The sequence below is a fragment of the Sebastes umbrosus genome, unplaced genomic scaffold (genome assembly GCF_015220745.1).
Source record: "Sebastes umbrosus isolate fSebUmb1 unplaced genomic scaffold, fSebUmb1.pri scaffold_158_arrow_ctg1, whole genome shotgun sequence".
Taxonomy (NCBI): Eukaryota; Metazoa; Chordata; class Actinopteri; order Perciformes; family Sebastidae; genus Sebastes; species Sebastes umbrosus.
In genome coordinates, this window is record NW_023618475.1 from 28,111 (window position 1) to 53,911 (window position 25,801).

At 45.1% G+C, this 25,801-nt stretch overlaps 1 protein-coding gene across 34 annotated transcripts; it reads right to left on the bottom strand.

Annotated features, from left to right (window-relative positions):
* Positions 1-615: 615 nt before the first annotated feature.
* On the bottom strand, positions 616-21,025 carry LOC119484333 (myb-related protein A-like). Of its 34 annotated transcripts, none has more exons than XM_037763111.1 (17): positions 18,190-18,473; positions 17,965-18,016; positions 17,400-17,484; positions 16,494-16,565; positions 16,178-16,300; positions 15,335-15,555; positions 14,825-15,014; positions 14,484-14,663; positions 14,219-14,293; positions 12,611-12,727; positions 12,389-12,528; positions 12,206-12,305; positions 8,254-8,343; positions 6,462-6,497; positions 6,342-6,371; positions 5,895-6,281; positions 755-950 (listed from the first exon to the last, which is right to left on the bottom strand). In XM_037763111.1, exons 2-17 carry the CDS (start codon positions 17,988-17,990, stop codon positions 861-863), a joined length of 1,962 nt encoding a protein of 653 aa, XP_037619039.1. In that variant the 5' UTR covers positions 17,991-18,016; positions 18,190-18,473; the 3' UTR covers positions 755-860. The 34 variants fall into 34 exon arrangements, with proteins under 34 accessions (XP_037619010.1, XP_037619039.1, XP_037619030.1 ...); XM_037763102.1 differs by having other exon boundaries at positions 6,342-6,431; XM_037763118.1 differs by having other exon boundaries at positions 5,895-6,071; positions 6,102-6,161; positions 6,342-6,497.
* Positions 21,026-25,801: the final 4,776 nt, after the last annotated feature.

The following is a 25,801-nucleotide window of genomic DNA, read 5'->3' on the forward strand; positions in this document are numbered from 1 at the left end:
AATCAATAAAACATCAGTTAGTTGAACTGATGGAGACTGCAGTGGGATTAAAATGCTGACTCATGATTCACAGGTCGACTCAGCAGAATGGAGACACTCAAAGTTAGTTTATAATAATAATAACAATAATAATAATAATAAAAAGAGTCACAGCGTCAGGTTTCTTTCACAGATCGTCTAATGGACGTTGCTGTTGCTGCTACTGCTGCTGTTGTTACTCCTGCTGCGGATGCTCCTGTTGCTGCTGCTGTTACTGCTGCTGCTGTTACTGCTGCTGCTGCTGCTCCTGTTGCTGTTACTACTGCTGCTGCTGTTACTGCTGCTGCTCCTGTTGCTGCTGCTGTTACTACTGCTGCTGCTGTTACTGCTGCTGCTCCTGTTGCTGCTGCTGTTACTACTGCTGCTGCTGTTACTGCTGCTGCTCCTGTTGCTGCTGCTGTTACTACTGCTGCTGCTGCTCCTGTTGCTGTTACTACTGCTGCTGCTGTTACTGCTGCTGTTACCACTGCTGCTGCTGTTACTGCTGATGCTGTTGTTACTACTGCTGCTGATGCTCCTGTTGCTGCTGTTACTGCTGCTGTTACTCCTGCTGCTGTTACTGCTGCTGCTGTTGTTACTACTGCTGCTGCTGTTACTGCTGTTGTTATTACTGCTGCTGTTGTTACTCCTGCTGCTGCTGCTGCTGTTGTTGTTACTACTGCTGCTGCTCCTGCTGCTGCTGTTGTTACTACTGCTGCTGCTGTTACTGCTGCTGCTACTGCTGCTCCTGCTGCTGCTGTTGTTACTACTGCTGCTGCTGTTACTGCTGCTGCTGCTGATGGTGATGGTGATGACGGTGACGATGGCGATGATGACGATGATCACGGCTCCACGTAGAGTCGGGCCTGCTCCGTCAGACTCATCTGATCGTCTGTTTTTCCAAACATCACCAGCTGTAGCTCCCCGCTCAGCTGTCAACACAACATCAATAATCAATAATCAATCAACTGATATTAACCGTCATCGTCCGTCTCTCTACCCCAGGGGTCAGGGGTCAGTAACCTTTACTATCAAAGAGCCATTTTAGGCAAAGAAAAAATAAAATGTGTCTGGAGCCGCAAAACATTTGATCATTGTGATGAAGGTAACAGTTTATAGTCTAAATATATAGTATATCAGTCTAATGCAGTGAGGGCCAAAGAGACAATGTACTACGGAGTATTAGGGCCACATTCAGGGACAAAACATCTGAGATTTACACAATAAAGTATGGGTTGGTAAACATGAGCAAATGTGGGTAAGCGTGGGTAAACGTGAGTAAACGTGTGTAAATGTGGGTAAACGTGTGTAAACTTGGGTTAATGTGGGTAAATGTGGGCAAATGTGAGTAAACGTGAGTAAACGTGGGTAAACGTGAGTAAATGTGGGCAAACGTGAGTAAACGTGTGTAAACGTGAGTAAACGTGTGTAAATGTGGGTAAACGTGAGTAAACGTGAGTAAACGTGTGTAAATGTGTGTAAATGTGGGTAAACGTGTGTAAATGTGGGTAAACGTGAGTAAACGTGTGTAAATGTGTGTAAATGTGGGTAAACGTGAGTAAACGTGTGTAAATGTGGGTAAACGTGTGTAAACGTGTGTAAATGTGGGTAAACGTGAGTAGACGTGTGTAAACGTGTGTAAACGTGAGTAGACGTGTGTAAACGTGTGTAAATGTGGGTAAACGTGAGTAGACGTGTGTAAACGTGTGTAAATGTAGGTAAACGTGAGTAGACGTGTGTAAATGTGGGTAAACGTGTGTAAACGTGAGTAAACGTGTGTAAACGTGGGTAAACGTGTGTAAACGTGAGTAAACGTGTGTAAACGTGAGTAAACGTGAGTAAATGTGGGTAAACGTGTGTAAACGTGTGTAAACGTGAGTAAACGTGTGTAAACGTGAGTAAACGTGAGTAAATGTGGGTAAATGTGGGTAAACGTGTGTAAACGTGTGTAAACGTGAGTAAACGTGAGTAAATGTGGGTAAACGTGTGTAAACGTGAGTAAACGTGAGTAAATGTGGGTAAACGTGTGTAAACGTGGGCAAACGTGAGTAAACGTGGGTAAACGTGAGTAAACGTGAGTAAACGTGTGTAAACGTGAGTAAACGTGTGTAAACGTGTGTAAACGTGAGTAAATGTGGGTAAACGTGTGTAAACGTGGGCAAACGTGAGTAGACGTGTAAATGTGGGTAAACGTGTGTAAACGTGGGTAAACGTGAGTAGACGTGTGTAAATGTGGGTAAACGTGTGTAAACGTGGGCAAACGTGAGTAGACGTGTAAATGTGGGTAAACGTGTGTAAACTTGGGTTAATGTGGGTAAATGTGGGCAAATGTGAGTAAACGTGAGTAAACGTGAGTAAACGTGTGTAAATGTGGGTAAACGTGAGTAAATGTGGGCAAACGTGAGTAAACGTGTGTAAACGTGAGTAAACGTGTGTAAATGTGGGTAAACGTGAGTAAACGTGAGTAAACGTGTGTAAATGTGGGTAAACGTGTGTAAATGTGGGTAAACGTGAGTAAACGTGTGTAAATGTGTGTAAATGTGGGTAAACGTGAGTAAACGTGTGTAAATGTGGGTAAACGTGTGTAAACGTGAGTAAACGTGTGTAAATGTGGGTAAACGTGAGTAGACGTGTGTAAACGTGGGTAAACGTGAGTAGACGTGTGTAAACGTGTGTAAATGTGGGTAAACGTGAGTAGACGTGTGTAAACGTGTGTAAATGTAGGTAAACGTGAGTAGACGTGTGTAAATGTGGGTAAACGTGTGTAAACGTGTGTAAACGTGAGTAAACGTGTGTAAACGTGGGTAAACGTGTGTAAACGTGAGTAAATGTGGGTAAACGTGTGTAAACGTGTGTAAACGTGAGTAAACGTGTGTAAACGTGAGTAAACGTGAGTAAATGTGGGTAAATGTGGGTAAACGTGTGTAAACGTGTGTAAACGTGAGTAAACGTGAGTAAATGTGGGTAAACGTGTGTAAACGTGAGTAAACGTGAGTAAATGTGGGTAAACGTGTGTAAACGTGGGCAAACGTGAGTAAACGTGAGTAAACGTGAGTAAACGTGTGTAAACGTGAGTAAACGTGTGTAAACGTGAGTAAACGTGAGTAAATGTGGGTAAACGTGGGTAAACGTGGGCAAACGTGAGTAGACGTGTAAATGTGGGTAAACGTGTGTAAACGTGGGTAAACGTGAGTAGACGTGTGTAAATGTGGGTAAACGTGTGTAAACGTGGGCAAACGTGAGTAGACGTGTAAATGTGGGTAAACGTGTGTAAACTTGGGTTAATGTGGGTAAATGTGGGCAAATGTGAGTAAACGTGAGTAAACGTGAGTAAACGTGTGTAAATGTGGGTAAACGTGAGTAAATGTGGGCAAACGTGAGTAAACGTGTGTAAACGTGAGTAAACGTGTGTAAATGTGGGTAAACGTGAGTAAACGTGAGTAAACGTGTGTAAATGTGTGTAAATGTGGGTAAACGTGTGTAAATGTGGGTAAACGTGAGTAAACGTGTGTAAATGTGTGTAAATGTGGGTAAACGTGAGTAAACGTGTGTAAATGTGGGTAAACGTGTGTAAACGTGAGTAAACGTGTGTAAATGTGGGTAAACGTGAGTAGACGTGTGTAAACGTGGGTAAACGTGAGTAGACGTGTGTAAACGTGTGTAAATGTGGGTAAACGTGAGTAGACGTGTGTAAACGTGTGTAAATGTAGGTAAACGTGAGTAGACGTGTGTAAATGTGGGTAAACGTGAGTAGACGTGTGTAAACGTGTGTAAACGTGAGTAGACGTGTGTAAATGTGGGTAAACGTGTGTAAACGTGAGTAAACGTGTGTAAACGTGAGTAAACGTGTGTAAACGTGGGTAAACGTGAGTAGACGTGTGTAAATGTGGGTAAACGTGTGTAAACGTGTGTAAACGTGAGTAAACGTGTGTAAACGTGGGTAAACGTGTGTAAACGTGAGTAAACGTGTGTAAACGTGAGTAAACGTGAGTAAATGTGGGTAAACGTGTGTAAACGTGTGTAAACGTGAGTAAACGTGTGTAAACGTGAGTAAACGTGAGTAAATGTGGGTAAACGTGTGTAAACGTGTGTAAACGTGAGTAAACGTGAGTAAATGTGGGTAAACGTGTGTAAACGTGAGTAAACGTGAGTAAATGTGGGTAAACGTGTGTAAACGTGGGCAAACGTGAGTAAACGTGGGTAAACGTGAGTAAACGTGAGTAAACGTGTGTAAACGTGAGTAAACGTGTGTAAACGTGTGTAAACGTGAGTAAACGTGAGTAAATGTGGGTAAACGTGTGTAAACGTGTGTAAACGTGAGTAAACGTGTGTAAACGTGAGTAAACGTGAGTAAATGTGGGTAAACGTGTGTAAACGTGTGTAAACGTGAGTAAACGTGAGTAAATGTGGGTAAACGTGTGTAAACGTGAGTAAACGTGAGTAAATGTGGGTAAACGTGTGTAAACGTGGGCAAACGTGAGTAAACGTGGGTAAACGTGAGTAAACGTGAGTAAACGTGTGTAAACGTGAGTAAACGTGTGTAAACGTGTGTAAACGTGAGTAAACGTGAGTAAATGTGGGTAAACGTGTGTAAACGTGGGCAAACGTGAGTAGACGTGTAAATGTGGGTAAACGTGTGTAAACGTGGGTAAACGTGAGTAGACGTGTGTAAATGTGGGTAAACGTGTGTAAACGTGGGCAAACGTGAGTAGACGTGTAAATGTGGGTAAACGTGTGTAAACGTGAGTAAACGTGAGTAGACGTGTGTAAATGTGGGTAAACGTGGGTAAATGTGGGTAAACGTGAGTAGACGTGTGTAAATGTGGGTAAACGTGGGCAAACGTGAGTAAACGTGGGTAAACGTGAGTAGACGTGTGTAAATGTGGGTAAACGTGAGTAAACATGGGTAAACGTGTGTAAACGTGAGTAAACGTGAGTAAACGTGTGTAAACGTGAGTAAACGTGAGTAAATGTGGGTAAACGTGTGTAAACGTGTGTAAACGTGTGTAAACATGGGTAAACGTGTGTAAACGTGAGTAAACGTGTGTAAACGTGAGTAAACGTGTGTAAATGTGGGTAAACGTGGGCAAACGTGTGTAAATGTGGGTAAACGTGAGTAGATGTGTGTAAATGTGGGTAAACGTGGGTAAACGTGGGTAAACGTGGGCAAACGTGAGTAAACGTGAGTAGATGTGTGTAAATGTGGGTAAACGTGAGTAGACGTGGGTAAATGTGGGTAAACGTGAGTAAATGTGGGTAAATGTGGGTAAATGTGGGTAAACGTGAGTAAATGTGTGTAAATGTGGGTAAATGTGGGTAAACGTGAGTAGATGTGTGTAAATGTGGGTAAACGTGAGTAAATGTGTGTAAATGTGGGTAAACGTGAGTAGATGTGTGTAAATGTGGGTAAACGTGTGTAAACGTGAGTAAACGTGGGCAAACGTGAGTAAACGTGAGCAAATGTGGGTAAACGTGGGCAAACGTGAGTAAACGTGGGTAAACGTGAGTAGACGTGGGTAAATGTGGGTAAACGTGAGTAGACGTGTGTAAATGTGGGTAAACGTGTGTAAATGTGGGTAAACGTGAGTAGACGTGGGTAAATGTGGGTAAACGTGAGTAGATGTGGGTAAATGTGGGTAAACGTGTGTAAATGTGGGTAAACGTGAGTAGACGTGGGTAAATGTGGGTAAACGTGAGTAGACGTGGGTAAATGTGGGTAAACGTGAGTAGACGTGTGTAAATGTGGGTAAACGTGAGTAAATGTGAGGTTGGTGCTGATAAAAAGCACTGAATAATAATTTTGTCATTTGCCACGTCATCCAGAGCGGACGAACAGAAATCAGAACTGGAAATAGAGACTGTAGGTCCGTCCTCACCTCAAAGGGGTTCAGTCTGTATGCAGGACATTCAGGAGAGTGCAGGTACCCGACTGGCTGCTGACACCACCACACCTCCATCTGTCCATCCAACGGGAAGCAGCCAAACTCCTCACAGCCCGGGACACAGCTGGACTCTCTCTGGACCTGTGAGACGGAGCTGGACTCTCTCTGGACCTCTGAAGGGGAGCTGGACTCTCTCTGGACCTGTGAGGCGGAGCTGGACTCTCTCTGGACCTGTGAGATGGAGCTGGACTCTCTCTGGACCTCTGAAGGAGAGCTGGATTTTCTCTGGACCTCTGAGGGGGAGCTGGACTCTCTCTGGACCTGTGAGGCGGAGCTGGACTCTCCCTGGACCTGTGAGACGGAGCTGGACTCTCCCTGGACCTCTGAGGGAGAGCTGGACTCTCTCTGGACCTGTGAGGCGAAGGTGGACTCTCTCTGGACCTCTGAGGGGGAGCTGGACTCTCTCTGGACCTGTGAGGCGGAGGTGGACACTCTCTGGACCTCTGAGGGGGAGCTGGACTCTCTCTGGACCTGCAGAATGGAGCTGGACTCTCTCTGGACCTGCAGAATGGAGCTCAGCAGACTCTCTCCCTGGACCTGGAGGACAGAAGTCCAACATGTTGGATAACCCCAGACCCGTCCTGTTTACAGTGTTGTTTGAATAGAATAGTGATGTATGTTTATATTATATACACACTTGTATTATTTATATTTATATATAATATATATTCATATATATGTCAGCCAAGACAGTCCAACAATGTCAAGAGCCTTCAGCATCTCAGGGTGAATCTCATCCAGCCCCAGTGCTTTGTCGTCGAGAGCTTTTTGACAACCTCAGTGACCTCTGCCAAGGATATGGACAAGCCTTCCCCCGAGTCCTCAAACTCAATGGAGGACGTGTTGGTCGGGTTCAGGAGTTCCTTAAAGTGCTCTTTCCACCGTTAGATAACATCCCCAGTCCGGGTCTGCAGTTCTCATCCCCTGCTGAACACAGCCTGAGTCAAGCCCTGCTTTCTGTTTCTGGTCTTGGTTTGCCAGAACTTCCTTGAGGCAAACCAAAAGTCCTTCTCCGTGGTCTCCCCTAAACTCCTCCCACACCCGGGTTTTTGCTTTGACGACCGTCGCAGCTGCAGCCCTTCTAGTCAGCCGGTACCTGTCAGCTGTTTCCTAGACCCTCGGGCCAACCGAGCCCGAAGGGCCTCCTTCTTCAGCTTGACGGCCTCCTTCACCGCTGGCGTCCACCAGCTGATTCTTAGGTTGCTGCCACGACAGGTACTGATGACCTTCCGACCCCAACTCTTAGCAGCCACTTCCACATTGGAGGCTTTGAACATGGCCCACTCAGATTCCTTGTCCCCAGCCTTCCCCGGGATGCACGAAAACTTCTTTGGTGCATAAGCACAAACAACAGTCAGAGACTTCCTCTCAGAGACTCCCGGTCACATAGAAGTGACCCTCTCGTTCTCCGGGGAGCCCAACTACATCTAGTTGGAACTGCTCCACCTCCCGCAGCAGCTCCGGTTCCTTCCCCACCAGAAAGGTGACGTTCCGCATACCTAGAGCCAGTCTGTCATGCCGGGGATCAGCACGCCTAGATCCGTACGGCCCACACTGCACCCGACCCCAATGTCTGTCCCTGTGGATGGTGGGCCCACAGGGTGGCGGCTCCATGTTGTTCGTCGGGCTGTGCCCGGCCGGGCTCCATGAGCCAAAGCTCGGCCACCAGACGCAACTCAATGCATGTAGACATGGACTGACAGCAGAACATAAAGAATTTTACAAGATTACGAGACAACTGGCGGGGAAGAACTGGACCAGCGGCCGACCAGTGAAGGACAAACAGGGTCAAGTCCAACAGCTGGACCGCTGGAACAGAACTCTCCACAGATAGAACCAGAGATCAACATGAAGTCAACCCACATCCTGAAGGTCAACGGTGGGACGATCTCAAAGGACCAAACAACAAGAGCCATCAAAGCAGCGGGAGATGACTACATTCCCCCCGACAGTATGACTCACTGACCATCTCCTTAACAAGATATGGGACAAGGAAGCAATCCCAACTCATGGAAGACGGGCTTAATGGGCTCCAATCCTAAAAGAGGAAACCTCAGCGAGTGCAACAACTGGAGAGGCAGAATGCTGCTGTCCATTCCCAGCAAAGTTTGGGACAGGAAACAATCGGCCCTGGAAACGCAGCTCAGGAAGGATGAATCCAGCCAAGACTGCCACACTTTACGTTCATGTTATGGACAGTCTGGACAGGTCACCACGGTGTCCCCTCTAACACGACCCGGTCTGGTCCCAGTACACCACAGAGAAACATGTAGACTGTAGATGTGTGTCAGACCTCTGAGCTGCTGCTGGACTGTTGGCTGTCAGGATCCACGCTTGGCTCCTCCCACGTCAGGTTCATACTCCTGCTCGAACAAACTGACACCTGAACCACAGACAGAACAAACTGACACCTGAACCACGGACAGAACAAACTGACACCTGAAACACAGACAGAACAAACTGACACCTGAACCACGGACAGAACAAACTGACACCTGAACCACAGACAGAACAAACTGACACCTGAACCACGGACAGAACAAACTGACACCTGAACCACGGACAAACTGACACCTGAACCACGGACAGAACAAACTGACACCTGAACCACAGACAGAACAAACTGACACCTGAACCACAGACAGAACAAACTGACACCTGAACCACAGACAGAACAAACTGACACCTGAACCACGGACAGAACAAACTGACACCTGAAACACAGACAGAACAAACTGACACCTGAACCACAGACAGAACAAACTGACACCTGAAACACAGACAGAACAAACTGACACCTGAACCACGGACAAACTGACACCTGAACCACGGACAGAACAAACTGACACCTGAACCACAGACAGAACAAACTGACACCTGAACCACGGACAGAACAAACTGACACCTGAAACACAGACAGAACAAACTGACACCTGAACCACAGACAGAACAAACTGACACCTGAAACACAGACAGAACAAACTGACACCTGAAACACGGACAGAACAAACTGACACCTGAACCACGGACAGAACAAACTGACACCTGAACCACGGACAAACTGACACCTGAACCACGGACAGAACAAACTGACACCTGAACCACAGACAGAACAAACTGACACCTGAACCACGGACAGAACAAACTGACACCTGAACCACTGACAGAACAAACTGACACCTGAACCACGGACAGAACAAACTGACACCTGAAACACAGACAGAACAAACTGACACCTGAAACACAGACAGAACAAACTGACACCTGAACCACGGACAAACTGACACCTGAACCACGGACAGAACAAACTGACACCTGAAACACAGACAGAACAAACTGACACCTGAACCACGGACAGAACAAACTGACACCTGAACCACGGACAGAACAAACTGACACCTGAAACACGGACAGAACAAACTGACACCTGAACCACAGACAGAACAAACTGACACCTGAACCACAGACAGAACAAACTGACACCTGAAACACAGACAGAACAAACTGACACCTGAACCACGGACAGAACAAACTGACACCTTAAACACAGACAGAACAAACTGACACCTGAACCACAGACAGAACAAACTGACACCTTAAACACAGACAGAACAAACTGACACCTGAAACACAGACAGAACAAACTGACACCTGAACCACAGACAGAACAAATTGACACATGAACCACAGACAGAACAAACTGACACCTGAACCACAGACAGAACAAACTGACACCTTAAACACAGACAGAACAAACTGACACCTTAAACACAGACAGAACAAACTGACACCTGAACCACAGACAGAACAAACTGACACCTGAACCACAGACAGAACAAACTGACACCTGAACCACAGACAGAACAAACTGACACCTGAAACACAGACAGAACAAACTGACACCTGAACCACGGACAGAACAAACTGACACCTGAACCACTGACAGAACAAACTGACACCTGAACCACGGACAGAACAAACTGACACCTGAACCACGGACAGAACAAACTGACACCTGAACCACGGACAGAACAAACTGACACCTGAACTACGGACAGAACAAACTGACACCTGAACCACGGACAGAACAAACTGACACCTGAACCACGGACAGAACAAACTGACACCTGAAACACAGACAGAACAAACTGACACCTGAACCACGGACAGAACAAACTGATACCTGAACCACAGACAGAACAAACTGACACCTGAACCACAGACAGAACAAACTGACACCTGAAACACAGACAGAACAAACTGACACCTGAAACACAGACAGAACAAACTGACACCTTAAACACAGACAGAACAAACTGACACCTGAACCACAGACAGAACAAACTGACACCTTAAACACAGACAGAACAAACTGACACCTGAAACACAGACAGAACAAACTGACACCTGAACCACAGACAGAACAAACTGACACATGAACCACAGACAGAACAAACTGACACCTGAACCACAGACAGAACAAACTGACACCTTAAACACAGACAGAACAAACTGACACCTGAACCACAGACAGAACAAACTGACACCTGAACCACAGACAGAACAAACTGACACCTGAAACACGGACAGAACAAACTGACATCTGAACCACGGACAGAACAAACTGACACCTGAAACACAGACAGAACAAACTGACACCTGAAACACAGACAGAACAAACTGACACCTGAACCACGGACAGAACAAACTGACACCTGAACCACTGACAGAACAAACTGACACCTGAACCACGGACAGAACAAACTGACACCTGAACCACGGACAGAACAAACTGACACCTGAACCACGGACAGAACAAACTGACACCTGAACCACGGACAGAACAAACTGACACCTGAACCACGGACAGAACAAACTGACACTTGAACCACAGACAGAACAAACTGACACCTGAACCACGGACAGAACAAACTGACACCTGAACCACGGACAGAACAAACTGACACCTGAACCACGGACAGAACAAACTGACACCTGAACCACGGACAGAACAAACTGACACCTGAACCACGGACAGAACAAACTGACACCTGAACTACGGACAGAACAAACTGACACCTGAACCACGGACAGAACAAACTGACACCTGAACCACGGACAGAACAAACTGACACCTGAACCACGGACAGAACAAACTGACACCTGAACTACGGACAGAACAAACTGACACCTGAACCACGGACAGAACAAACTGACACCTGAACCACGGACAGAACAAACTGACACCTGAAACACAGACAGAACAAACTGACACCTGAACCACGGACAGAACAAACTGATACCTGAACCACAGACAGAACAAACTGACACCTGAACCACAGACAGAACAAACTGACACCTGAAACACAGACAGAACAAACTGACACCTGAAACACAGACAGAACAAACTGACACCTTAAACACAGACAGAACAAACTGACACCTTAAACACAGACAGAACAAACTGACACCTGAAACACAGACAGAACAAACTGACACCTGAACCACAGACAGAACAAACTGACACATGAACCACAGACAGAACAAACTGACACCTGAACCACAGACAGAACAAACTGACACCTTAAACACAGACAGAACAAACTGACACCTGAACCACAGACAGAACAAACTGACACCTGAACCACAGACAGAACAAACTGACACCTGAAACACGGACAGAACAAACTGACACCTGAAACACAGACAGAACAAACTGACACCTGAACCACGGACAGAACAAACTGACACCTGAACCACTGACAGAACAAACTGACACCTGAACCACGGACAGAACAAACTGACACCTGAACCACGGACAGAACAAACTGACACCTGAACCACGGACAGAACAAACTGACACCTGAACCACGGACAGAACAAACTGACACCTGAACCACGGACAGAACAAACTGACACTTGAACCACAGACAGAACAAACTGACACCTGAACCACGGACAGAACAAACTGACACCTGAACCACGGACAGAACAAACTGACACCTGAACCACGGACAGAACAAACTGACACCTGAACCACGGACAGAACAAACTGACACCTGAACTACGGACAGAACAAACTGACACCTGAACCACGGACAGAACAAACTGACACCTGAACCACGGACAGAACAAACTGACACCTGAACCACGGACAGAACAAACTGACACCTGAACCACGGACAGAACAAACGTCTCTGAGATCTAAATGGGAGGATCAGAGCTTGTGGTCCATGTCCTCTCACCTCGTCCTGACTCTGGTTGCTGTTGATCTTCAGTGGTGTTGGTGTTTGAGGAGCCGACATCCACAACGCTCTCATCCTCTCTCTGGTCTCCGAGCGCGTCCTGAACATACCAGGTAACACATTTAAAACAGATCAACGATCTATCCACAGTGTAATGTGTGACCTCTGACCCCCCTGACCTACTGGCTGATGTGGTTGTAGCTGCAGTGCAGAAGGGAGTGGTCCTGGTTGGTGTTGGCAGAGTGTTTGAAGGAACAGACGGGGGTGGAGGTGAGAGCTGGACATTGTAACTTCAGTTCCTCCACACCACACAGGCTGAATAGCTGAAGACACACAGAGAGACATCAGATGGACATTTCAGCAAGACAGACAGCAGCAGCGTCTCCAGCGTCCAGGTGTCTTCACCTCAGAGGGGGAGAAGGTCAGAGCCCCCACCGTGCTGCTTCTGGTCCAGGAGGAGGTGGAGTCAATGAAGGAAGCTGCAACCTCACTGTTCATCAGCTGCTCCTTCACACCTGCAACCTTCACACAACAAGCAGGACAACGGGGTAAGACACATTATGAACAATTATGGAAATAAGGAACATTTCCAGGGTTGACTGCCATAGAGAGAAAAACATTTTGACCAGTACGGCTCACACCATGACAAAACAACTTCTCATGTTGGTGATGTTGGCCAATTCACTGACACATTAACTACGTTTGAAGCACCAATGAAATGTTTAGGTTGATGTACTACCCCCCCTCCAATGAATCGCCACCTTAACGTGGTGGAGGGCATTGTGTGGCCCAGTGACCCTGGGAGCTGTGGTGTCGATGGGGCATATGCTCCTGGTAGGGTCTTCCAAGGCAAAGTGGTTCCAGGGGAGGGGCCTGAACAAGACCGATTCACACATCCTTTATAAGTGTATAGCTGACAGGTACCAACTGACCAGAAGGACTGCAGCTGCGACGCTCGTCAAAGCAAAAACCCGGGTGTGGGAGGAGTTTTGGGAGACCACGGAGAAGGACTTTTGATTGGCCTCAAGGAAGTTCTGGCAAACCGTTAGATGACTCAGAAAGGAAAAGCAGGGCTTGACTCAGTGGAACTCCTGAACCCGACCAACACGTCCTCCGTAGAGGGGGCAGAGTTTGAAGACCCGGGGGAAGGCTTGTCCATATCCTTGGCAAAGGTCTCTGAGGTAGTCAAAAAGCTCCTCGGCGGCAAGGCATTGGGGTGGAGGAGGTTCACCTTGAGATGATGAAGGCTCTGGAAATTGTTGGACTATCTTGGCTGACACGCCTCTCTTCAGTGTTGCATGTAGATCGGGGACAGTACCTGTGGAACGGCAGACCGGGGTGGTGGTTCCCATTTTTAAAAAGGGGGACCAGAGGGTGTGCTCCAACTACTGGGGTATCGCACTGCTCTGCCTTCCCGGGAAAGTTCATTCTAGAGTGCTGGAAAGAAGACTCCGACCGATTGTCGAACCTCGGTTCCAGGAGGAACAATGCGGAGTCCGTCCTGGCCGTGGAACAGTGGACCTTAGAGAGAGGCTGAGGAGCTCAGACATCCGGAGGGAGCTCGGAGTAGAGCCGCTGCTCCTTCACCTCTAAAGGGACCAGCTGAGGTGGTTCAACATCGGATCAGGATCCTCCTGGACGCCTCTCTTTGGAGGTTTTCCGGGCACGCCCAACTGGTAAGAGGCCCCGGGGTAGACCCAGAACACTCTGGAGAGATTATATATCTGGTCTGGTCTGGGAACGCCTCGGGGTCCCCCAGGAAGAGTTGGACACTTGCTGGGGAGAGGGAGCTGCTGCCCCCCCACGACCCGGCCCCGGATAAGAGGAAGAGAATGGATAGATGGAGTTCCTACCTTTAGCAGACATGCAACAGAGTCGTGATGTCACATCAAACAGTTGTGACTAGAATGTTAAGACTGTTTCAAACAACGAGCCGCTGAGAAAAACTGTAAAAGAAAGATTTAAACTTGAAACCAGTTTTTAGTGTGCAGGTTAAAACATCTTTAGTCTTACATAACTGCTGCTCAGATCGATGACTGACGGGTCGGTGTCCTCTCTGTACAGACAGGTGGTCACATCCTCTGTGTTCTGTGATGAAGTCAGGTTAGATCAGGTTAGACATGATACATCATATTTAGAGTGTATGTTTGAAGTAGATAATATTATATATTATATTATATAGGGAAACATGTAGCAGGTTAGGTTTGAGAGACAATGCCGAGGGTTTTAACAACCCAAACACAGCTGCATTCCAAAATAAAAGCCTCAGCTGATGTACCGCCTCCATCAGCTCCGCGGGCGCCGTCACCTCGCACACGCTCAGTGAGGAGCCGTAACCCGAGGATGCGGGGACACAGACGGAGCACAGGTGGACGTGGTTTCTACGGCGCTCGCACAGGCTCTGATCGGCGGAGGAGCAGCTGGACTCGTCCTTCACACTGGACAGACTGTCTGCCTGCTGGAGGAGAGACTATCATTAGTATCATCACTGTGGGTGGAGGATGGGTGGAGTATGGGTGGATGATGGGTGGAGGATGGGTGGTGTATGGATGGATGATGGGTGAAGGATGGGTGGAGGATAGATGGATGATGGGTGGAGGATGGGTGGAGGATGAGGACCTTGGTGGAGATGTTGGCTGTCCTGGGGGGGCCGCAGGTCCTGGATGCTGGTCTGGTGGAGGAGGAGGAGCTGGAGGAGTTAGAGGAGGTGTTGGAGGAATGGTGGAGGTGGAGGAGCTGCAGGTATCCCTCCTTCTCCACCTTCCTCTTCAGGGTGGAGTTCCAGTGGTTTTTGATGGAGTTGTCTGTCCTGAGAGGAGATGAAGTATCATAACAGCTGATGAGAGACGGCTCACCCCCGGTTCATCAAAGTCTGTCCCAAAAGACGAGAAGATAACATGGTCTCCCCTCCGGGGCCACCCTGAGGACACCTGCTGACAGGAGGACACCTGCAGACAGGAGGACACCTGCAGACAGGAGGACACCTGCTGACAGGAGGTCACCTGCAGACAGGAGGACACCTGCTGACAGGAGGACACCTGCAGACAGGAGGACACCTGCTGACAGGAGGACACCTGCAGACAGGAGGACACCTGCAGACAGGAGGACACCTGCCGGCGGTCTACGTACCTGCCAGGCAGCAGCTTGGATATGTCGGCCCAGCGGTTTCCCAGCAGCCTGTGGGCCTGACAGATGACGCGGTCCTCCTCCAGCGTCCAGCCGCTCTTCTTCACCGTCGGGTTCAGGTGGTTGTGCCAGCGCTCGCGGCATTGCTTCCCGTTACGAGTGTGCAGGTGTTTGGCGATGAGCGACCAGCGCTTCACGCCGTACTTCTGAACCAGGTCAATGACCTATACAGGAAGTGACATCACAACATACTATTATTAGTTTATACGTCCAACAAGTCCAGAATCACGTCCAACAAGTCCCGAGTCACGTCCAACAAGTCCTGAGTCACGTCCAACAAATGCAGAGTCACATCTAACAAGTCCGGAGTCACGTCCAACAAATGCAGAGTCACGTACAACAAGTCCAGAATCACGTCCAACAAGTCCCGAGTCACGTCCAACAAGTCCTGAGTCACGTCCAAAAAATGCAGAGTCACATCTAACAAGTCCGGAGTCACGTCCAACAAATGCAGAGTCACGTGCAACAAGTCCAGAATCACGTCCAACAAATGCCGAGTCACATCCAACAAGTCCAGAATCACATCCAACAAGTCCCGAATCACGTCCAACAAGTCCCGAGTCACGTCCAACAAGTCCCGAGTCATGTTCAACAAGTGTTGAGTCACCTCCAACAAGTCCAGAGTCACGTCCAACAGGTCCAGAGTCATGTCCAACAAGTCCAACAAGCCAACAAGTCTGAGCTGCCGACTGCTATGTCAGATGCAGTTTTCTAAGGTAGTTATAGTATCGTAGTACTATAGGATAGCAGTATAGTGTAGTAGTAAGTATGGGGGACAGTGTTTACCCTCTCATCCTCCTCCCGAGTCCAAGGACCTTTGACCAGCTCTGGATTCTTTATCTGCTGCCACCTCCGCTGACACTCCACATCTGACCTTTGACCCTGAGACACAGCAGAGACAGGTAGGCCCTTCTACACAATGAGCTTCACTTTAAAGGTGCTAAATCCCAGACTGGGAGCAGGTCTACTGATGTGTTGAACCTGGTCAGGTCTCTGGTCTCACATACACACACAAACACACACACACACACACACACACACACACACACACACACACACACACACACACACACACACACACACAACATAAATAACTACTCACTTTGAAATGCAGAGAAACTGAAGACCAGTTGTGTGATCCAAACTCCTTCACCAGTCTGTGTAGCTTCTCATCCTGAGGAGGAAGATCACCTTCATCATCATCATCATCATCATCACTATCACCATCTTCACCATCACCATCACCATCATCATCATCATCAGACTGTCCAGTGACGGTAAACATCCTGAGAAGAACCAGGAGCAGCTGCATAGCCTGGCACCGATCCATCCACTCCATTCACAAAACAAGCATTTTAACAGTTGTCTGCTTGTCGTCATGGTAACAGACCTGACAATTCGTGAATTCAGACTTTTTACTGATCAGCATCACGATGTAGTTATTTCAGCATCATTTGATCTGTTTATTGATATTTAATCACAGCTCAATCTGTTTATTTTAGGTTCAATTCAATTCAATTCAATTCAATTTATTTATTGTGTAGCGTCAAATCACAACAGAAGTTATCTCAAGACGCTTTATATATAGAGCAGGTCTATGACCGTACACCATAGTTTAGAGACCCAACAGTATCCACCAAGCGCACTGAGGTTCATACCTCAGTAGAGACGTGTGGCTGCTAGATACACTAGGTGTGATGAAACTGTATGTGAATACAGATCGGCCGATAATCGGTCGATCCCTAGAACACAGTTTAAGGTGTGAACAGATAAACATGAGTGTAAAGCTCTGAGGGGAGCTGCAGATACAGCTGATCAATCCCTACCAGAGACACCAACACACTGTCACTTCATACATATCTGTGTCCACCTGCAGTAAAAGCCTGTTTGACTGTGAGGGGCCTGGACACACAGGACATACAGGACACACAAGACATACTGGACACACAGGACATACTTGACACACAGTCTCTGAGTTAGCCCTGAATGCTAACATGATGAGCATTACCTCGTCTTTTGTCCATCCAGGCTTCTGTAGAGTCACTCTGGAAAATCGTCCTTTACCTCCCAAACAGCTGGAGCGACTCTTCATACTGAGACAGGAGACAACAGTCAATCAATCAATTAATTAATTAATTAAAATGAATGATCTATGTGTGAGCCAATCAGAGGGATTTATATACGACTACATGAAGCCCAAATACTGACTCTGATATTGTGACAGGTATTAAAGGTGTGTGACAGGTATTACAGGTGTGTGACAGGTGTTACAGGTGTGTGACAGGTATTACAGGTGTGTGACAGGTGTGTGACAGGTATTACAGGTGTGTGACAGGTGTTACAGGTGTGTGACAGGTGTGTGACAGGTATTACAGGTGTGTGACAGGTGTTACAGGTGTGTGACAGGTGTGTGACAGGTATTACAGGTGTGTGACAGGTGTTACAGGTGTGTGACAGGTATTACAGGTGTGTGACAGGTGTGACAGATGTGTGACAGGTGTTACAGGTGTGTGACAGCTATTACAGGTGTGTGACAGGTGTGTGACAGATACGGTGTGTAAATCAGCTCTCACCAGGACCTGCGGCTTCTGCTGCTCATCACTGCTGCTCATATGAACTGTGACACTGAAACACAGAGTTCAGGTGTTAGATGACAGCTGGTCAGACAGACAGACATCACTGTTACCTGTGTGATCCCATTTTATCACTATTTCTTTTAACATTTCAGACTAAATTATGACTCCATTAATTAGTTGCAGCAATACTGACTAACTACTAAGTGTTTCCATGCTGTTCACCTCATTGATATCACACAGGTATATGCTGTTAGCAGTTAGCTCCCATTCATCTCCATATAAAATCACTCATATTGAAAATAATGTAACTTTGTCCCAGAATGAGAACAGAAGGTTTAGTCTCCCATCCCAGCTCAACACTAGCTCAGTGCTAACCGTTATTAGCAGGTAGTTAGCCGTTGGTTAGCCGTTATTTAGCCCTAGTTAGCCGTTATTAGCCGTTATTTAGCCGTTATTAGCCGTTATTAGCCGTTATTTAGCCCTAGTTAGCCATTATTAGCCGTTATTTAGCCCTAGTTAGCCGTTATTAGCCGTTATTTAGCCCTAGTTAGCCGTTATTAGCCGTTGGTTAGCCGTTATTTAGCCCTAGTTAGCCGTTATTAGCCGTTGGTTAGCCGTTATTTAGCCCTAGTTAGCCGTTATTAGCCGTTATTAGCCGTTATTAGCCGTTATTAGCCGTTGGTTAGCCGTTATTAGCCGTTGGTTAGCCGTTATTAGCCGTTATTAGCCGTTGGTTAGCCGTTATTAGCCGTTGGTTAGCCGTTGGTTAGCCGTTATTAGCCGTTGGTTAGCCGTTATTAGCCGTTATTAGCCGTTATTAGCCGTTGGTTAGCCGTTATTAGCCGTTATTAGCCGTTATTAGCCGTTGGTTAGCCGTTATTAGCCGTTATTAGCCGTTGGTTAGCCGTTGGTTAGCCGTTGGTTAGCCGTTGGTTAGCGGGTCCAGAGAGCCGTTGGCGGTTAAATGAGAGAAATTGAGATCAAACCGACACTTTATCCGGTAAAAGTCTGTAGTCTGTGTCCCGGTATGTTACCGGTATGTTACCGGCTCTATATCCGCTGATTCGGTGTGAACCGGCAGAGATCGGTAGATCGGTAGATTTACCGGCGACGGTTGGAGGAGGAACGGCTCGAGACGGTCCAATCAGAGCTCGAGCTCTCTGACAGGAGAACACACAGACTCTCCTCTGATTGGACAGCCCGCTGCTGACGTCACTATATATATATATATATATATATATATATATATATATATATATATATATATATATTATATATATATATATATATATTATTATATATATATATATATATGTCATTCATTCATTATTTTATTAATTAGTTAATTAACTAATTAATTAATTAATTAAATACTATTTATTATTAATGTATCTATTTATTTATTTATCAATCTATTTATTTATTTATCTATTTATTTATTTAATCATGTATTTATTTATCTATATATTCATTTATTTATTTATCTATCTATTTATTATTAATTTATCTATTTATTTATTTATTTATCAATCTATTTATTTATTTATATATTTATTTATTTATTTATCTATCTTTTTTTTTATTTATTTATTCATGTATTCATTTATATTAATTGATTAATAAAATAAGTCACCTTATACCTAATACTAATACCTTTTTTTAAATAAATGAAAACCCTTAAAATGAAACACAAATTAAATACATTTTCCGTTCATATTGTCTATTTCTGTGCTTGTAAATTATAAGATTCGTTATATTGTATATGCCATTATTATTATATAAGTTAAATAAAATCCAGTGTCTCAAAGTACAGAGGGGAAAGAATAAAATACTTAACAGATAAAACCACAGAGCAAATACAGCATATTAGAATCAAACAGGTAACATTAATAAAAGGCTTTTTATGAAGATGTCATTTAAAGTTCTTCTTAAAATCAACTGTCAAACCGACTGCTAACCAGAGAGGCTGATGTGAGCTCAGTCATACACTGTCAATAACTCCTAATATCCTGCTGCTCTTATAGATTAGAATTCTTACAGTCTTTAATACACATTTTTCTGTAAAATGTACATATCACTTTATGTCCATATTGTAATATGTCCATACCTATCACTGTAAATATAAGTCCTACTCACTGTACATATAGACATATAGACATATAGACATATATACATGTACATCCTGTACATAATCATCCAGTCCATGTATATACATCCAGTATTTATTTCTTTGTACTATTTGTATTGTTTACAACTCCCAAACACTTGACTTGTATACAGACATTTGATTTTTATGTTATATTTATTTGTATTATTGTATTCTTTTATTCTGTTATTTCTGTTCGGTGTATGTACATTGAGAGAGCTGTATAGAACTCAGAGTCAAATTCCTTATATGGATAAACTGTAGGCCTACTTGATTAAATAAACCTGATAAATATACTTTGATAGTTAATTACAAGTTCTACAAACTGAATGTATGCGATTGTACATAAATTGTTGATTTCTGACCAAAGAGTGATTTTCCTTTGTTTTATTAAAATCATTTTAAAGGTAAAATTATTCAGAAATTCATGAGAAAAAAAAGGGAAAGTTTTGAGGAGATAAACTTCTTCTCCTAAAGATTTGTCGCGCGATGTCTATTATTTATTTATTTGTTTATCCTTTGTAGTAGCCTATTTTTTTTCTTTTAATAATTTTATTTTAGAAAATATAAGTACAAATGTAAGTACATTAACAGTATACACACAGAAACACTGTTCATGCCAGGGGCACAAAAAATAAAGTAAAATAAATAACAGCTAAAAAAAAACATATTCATCTATATAAAGAAAACGTAATAACAGTTCAAAATAAATTGTCATCGGTCCATAATAAATGTATCAAACACATAATTAGTTTGAATTGCCTTCTTATTCTTTCTTGGTGTCCACATCTCGGAGGACATGAAGTGGTCTCGGCATGTGGACACACTGGTGAAGACATCCCAGCAGCGCCTTTACAACCTAAGAAGGCTGAAGAAATTCGGTATGTCCTCACCTGTACTGAGGAACTTCTACAGGTGCACTATGGAGAGCATCACGACCGGCTGCATCATCACCTGGTATGGCAAACGCTCCGAGCAGGATCGACGGCGGCTTCAGAGAGTGGTGCGGTCGGCCAACGGCTCACAGGAGGAGTGCTGCCTAATGGAGGACATATACACCAAGAGATGTGTAACCAAGGCAAACAAGATCATTGCTGATCCCAGTCACTCGAGCCATGGCCTCTTCATCAGGAAGCAGTCCAAGAGGAAGCCTGGCTACATCAGCATCAGAGCTAAACCTCAGAAACAGCTTCTATCCCCAGGCCATCCGGATGCTGAGCTGAGTCTCACAACTGACCCTGACCCACTACAGCCCTGTCTCTGTCTCTGTCTCTGTCTCTGTCTCTGTCTCTGTCTCTGTCCATTCATCCATTCGTACCTTGGTTACACTGCACTTATTGCACCACACACTTACGGGTGTGCGGGTGGGTGTATATTCTCTGTGTATATTCTCTGTTATTTATTTTATAATTGTCTCATATTTAATGAACAATTTGCTATTGTTGCTGTTATATTTATATGTTTATAAGATGATTGTATTTAATTCATTATTGTTATTCAATTGATTGAGAGATCGATCGATTGTCTATTATACAAGGATGAGAGAGTAACAAACAGGAACAGAGAATCTCACTGCCATCTCAATGTGTATGTGATCAATAAACTAAACTTCAACTTGAACTTAATGTTTCTATTCGTGGCTCGATATTGTCCCAGTTCTTGGCTGCAGCCTGCAGCAGCGCTGTCACTGTCCGAATGGTAAAACTCAAATTCCCAGAATCCTTTTGCGCGGTGATGCTTGCTCCCGCCCGTTGTGAAAATCTCCCGGCATGCTTTACTGCAGGCCGAGAAGAAGAAGCGTCATGATGGAGTCCGCTGGAGGCTGAAGATTCAAACGGCTTCAGTTCAGCTCGATCACCGGAGAGACCTTCAGACCTGCATGCTCCTGCAGAGGGAGACCTGACGGAGGAGTGTAGCCGGTTAGACTCAGCTCGATAGACCGACCCGCACTCTGCAGCGGAGACACACGGTGAGTTCTTCAGCCTAGCACCGGGCCGCCATTTAACCCGGGACACCCGTTTCACCAGAACACCACCACCGGGCCGCTACCTAACACCACACACTGCGAGCTGCATCTCTCACAGCGCGTGGAGTCCTCGTGCAGTGTGAATGTGTCCGCAGTGTGTTTAGAAGATGAGCTAGCTGCTAACGGAGCTAACGGTTAGCCTGTTAGCACAGCTAGTCGCACGAGCTAACGGTGTTAGCAACAACATCCTGGAGTCACAACACGCTATGATTCAAACCAGCGAGCTGAGAGACACAGAGAGACACAGAGACACAGAGAGACACAGAGACACAGAGACACAGAGACACAGAGACACACAGAGACACAGAGACACAGAGACACACAGAGACACAGAGACAGACAGAGACACAGAGACACACAGAGACACAGAGACACATAGAGACACAGAGACACAGAGACACATAGAGACACAGAGACACAGAGACACATAGAGAGACAGAGACACAGAGAGAGACAGAGACAGAGACACAGAGACACAGAGACACAGAGACACATAGAGACACAGAGACACAGAGAGACAGAGACAGAGACACACAGAGACACAGAGACACAGAGACACATAGAGACACATAGAGAGACAGAGACACAGAGAGAGACAGAGACACAGAGACACAGAGAGAGACAGAGACAGAGACACAGAGACACAGAGACACAGAGAGACAGAGACAGAGACACACAGAGACACAGAGACACACAGACACACAGAGACACACAGAGACACATAGAGACACAGAGACACAGAGAGACACATAGAGACACACAGAGACACAGAGACAGAGACACACAGAGACAGAGACACACAGAGAGACCGAGAAGGAGAGACAGAGAGAGACCGAGAGACCGAGACGGACACAGAGACAGAGAGGGACACAGAGACACAGAGAGACCGAGAGGGACACAGAGAAGGACACAGAGAGACAGAGAAGGACAGAGAGGGACACAGAGAGACAGAGAGGGACACAGAGGGACACAGAGAGAGACAGAGACATAGACACAGAGAGACAGAGAGGGACACACAGAGACATAGAGAGAGAGGGACACAGAGAGACAGAGAGAGAGAGGGACACAGAGAGAGACAGAGACATAGAGAGAGAGAGAGAGAGAGAGACACACAGAGAGACATAGAGAGAGAGGGACACAGAGAGGGACACAGAGACATAGAGAGAGAGGGACACAGAGAGACAGAGAAGGACACAGAGAGAGACAGAAACATAGAGAGAGAGAGAGAGACAGAGACATAGAGAGAGAGAGAGAGACACACACAGAGAGACATAGAGAGAGAGGGACACAGAGAGACAGAGAGGGACACACAGAGACATAGAGAGAGAGGGACACAGAGAGACAGAGAGGGACACAGAGAGAGACAGAGACATAGAGAGAGGGACACAGAGAGACAGAGAGGGACACAGAGAGAGACAGAGACATAGAGAGAGAGAGAGAGAGACACAGAGAGGGACACAGAGAGAGACAGAGACATAGAGAGACACAGAGAGAGACAGAGACATAGAGAGAGAGACACAGAGAGACATAGAGAGACACAGAGAGAGAGAGAGGGACACAGAGAGAGACAGAGGCATAGAGAGAGAGAGACCGAGAGGGAGACAGAGAAGGACAGAGAGAGACAGAGACATAGAGAGACACAGAGAGAGACAGAGACATAGAGAGAGAGACACAGAGAGACATAGAGAGACACAGAGAGAGAGAGAGAGGGACACAGAGAGAGACAGAGGCATAGAGAGAGAGAGACCGAGAGGGAGACAGAGAAGGACAGAGAGGGAAACAGAGAGACAGAGAAGGACAGAGAGGGAAACAGAGAGAGAGAGAGGGACACAGAGAGAGACCGAGAGGGAGACAGAGAAGGACAGAGAGGGAAACAGAGAGAGAGAGAGGGACACAGAGAGAGGCATAGAGAGAGAGAGAGAGACCGAGAGGGACACAGAGAGACAGAGAAGGACAGAGAGGGAAACAGAGAGAGAGAGACAGACTCACACATCTTCACCGTGTGTGTGTGAGTGTACAGTGCGTTAGCTCGCTGTTAGCCACCTGCTCAGCTAGCCGCGGTGGATCAGTCAAACCTCGTGTTGCACAGTTTGGTTCCGGTACTGTTGTTTCACTGAGAACTCACCATATCAGATATCAGCCTCAGGAACTTCACACCTCGAGAACTGTAGTTTCAGGTACTTGTGTTTTACTTGAGTATTTTCATGTTCTGCTACTTTATATTTCTCCTCCACTATACCTCAAAGGTAACTATAGTACTTTATACTCTACTATACCTCAAAGGTAACTATAGTACTTTATACTCTACTACACCTCAAAGGTAACTATAGTACTTTATACTCTACTATACCTCAAAGGTAACTATAGTACTTTATACTCTACTATACCTCAAAGGTAACTATAGTACTTTATACTCTACTACACCTCAAAGGTAACTATAGTACTTTATACTCTACTATACCTCAAAGGTAACTATAGTACTTTATACTCTACTATACCTCAAAGGTAACTATAGTACTTTATACTCTACTATACCTCAAAGGTAACTATAGTACTTTATACTCTACTATACCTCAAAGGTAACTATAGTACTTTATACTCTACTATACCTCAAAGGTAACTATAGTACTTTATACTCTACTATACCTCAAAGGTAACTATAGTACTTTATACTCTACTATACCTCAAAGGTAACTATAGTACTTTATACTCTACTATACCTCAAAGGTAACTATAGTACTTTATACTCTACTATACCTCAAAGGTAACTATAGTACTTTATACTCTACTATACCTCAAAGGTAACTATAGTACTTTATACTCTACTATACCTCAAAGGTAACTATAGTACTTTATACTCTACTATACCTCAAAGGTAACTATAGTACTTTATACTCTACTATACCTCAAAGGTAACTATAGTACTTTATACTCTACTATACCTCAAAGGTAACTATAGTACTTTATACTCTACTACACCTCAAAGGTAACTATAGTACTTTATACTCTACTACACCTCAAAGGTAACTATAGTACTTTATACTCTACTACATCTCAAAGGTAACTATAGTACTTTATACTCTACTACATCTCAAAGGTAACTATAGTACTTTATACTCTACTATACCTCAAAGGTAACTATAGTACTTTATACTCTACTATACCTCAAAGGTAACTATAGTACTTTATACTCTACTACACCTCAAAGGTAACTATAGTACTTTATACTCTACTACACCTCAAAGGTAACTATAGTACTTTATACTCTACTACACCTCAAAGGTAACTATAGTACTTTATACTCTACTATACCTCAAAGGTAACTATAGTACTTTATACTCTACTATACCTCAAAGGTAACTATAGTACTTTATACTCTACTACACCTCAAAGGTAACTATAGTACTTTATACTCTACTACACCTCAAAGGTAACTATAGTACTTTATACTCTACTACATCTCAAAGGTAACTATAGTACTTTATACTCTACTACATCTCAAAGGTAACTATAGTACTTTATACTCTACTATACCTCAAAGGTAACTATAGTACTTTATACTCTACTATACCTCAAAGGTAACTATAGTACTTTATACTCTACTACACCTCAAAGGTAACTATAGTACTTTATACTCTACTACACCTCAAAGGTAACTATAG

What these genes read in the sequence shown, in the direction of transcription:
- LOC119484333 (XM_037763082.1), bottom strand. Translation starts at nt 17,990, where the DNA reads ATGAGCAGCAGAAGCCGCAGGTCCTG. An exon ending in AGTCCAGCAGCAGCTCAGAG is followed by an intron (nt 6,498 to 8,253) that starts GTCTGACACACA and finishes TCTGTCCTCCAG; the next exon opens with GTCCAGGGAGAGAGTCTGCT. An exon ending in ACAGACTGAACCCCTTTGAG is followed by an intron (nt 951 to 5,894) that starts GTGAGGACGGAC and finishes TTGTGTTGACAG; the next exon opens with CTGAGCGGGGAGCTACAGCT.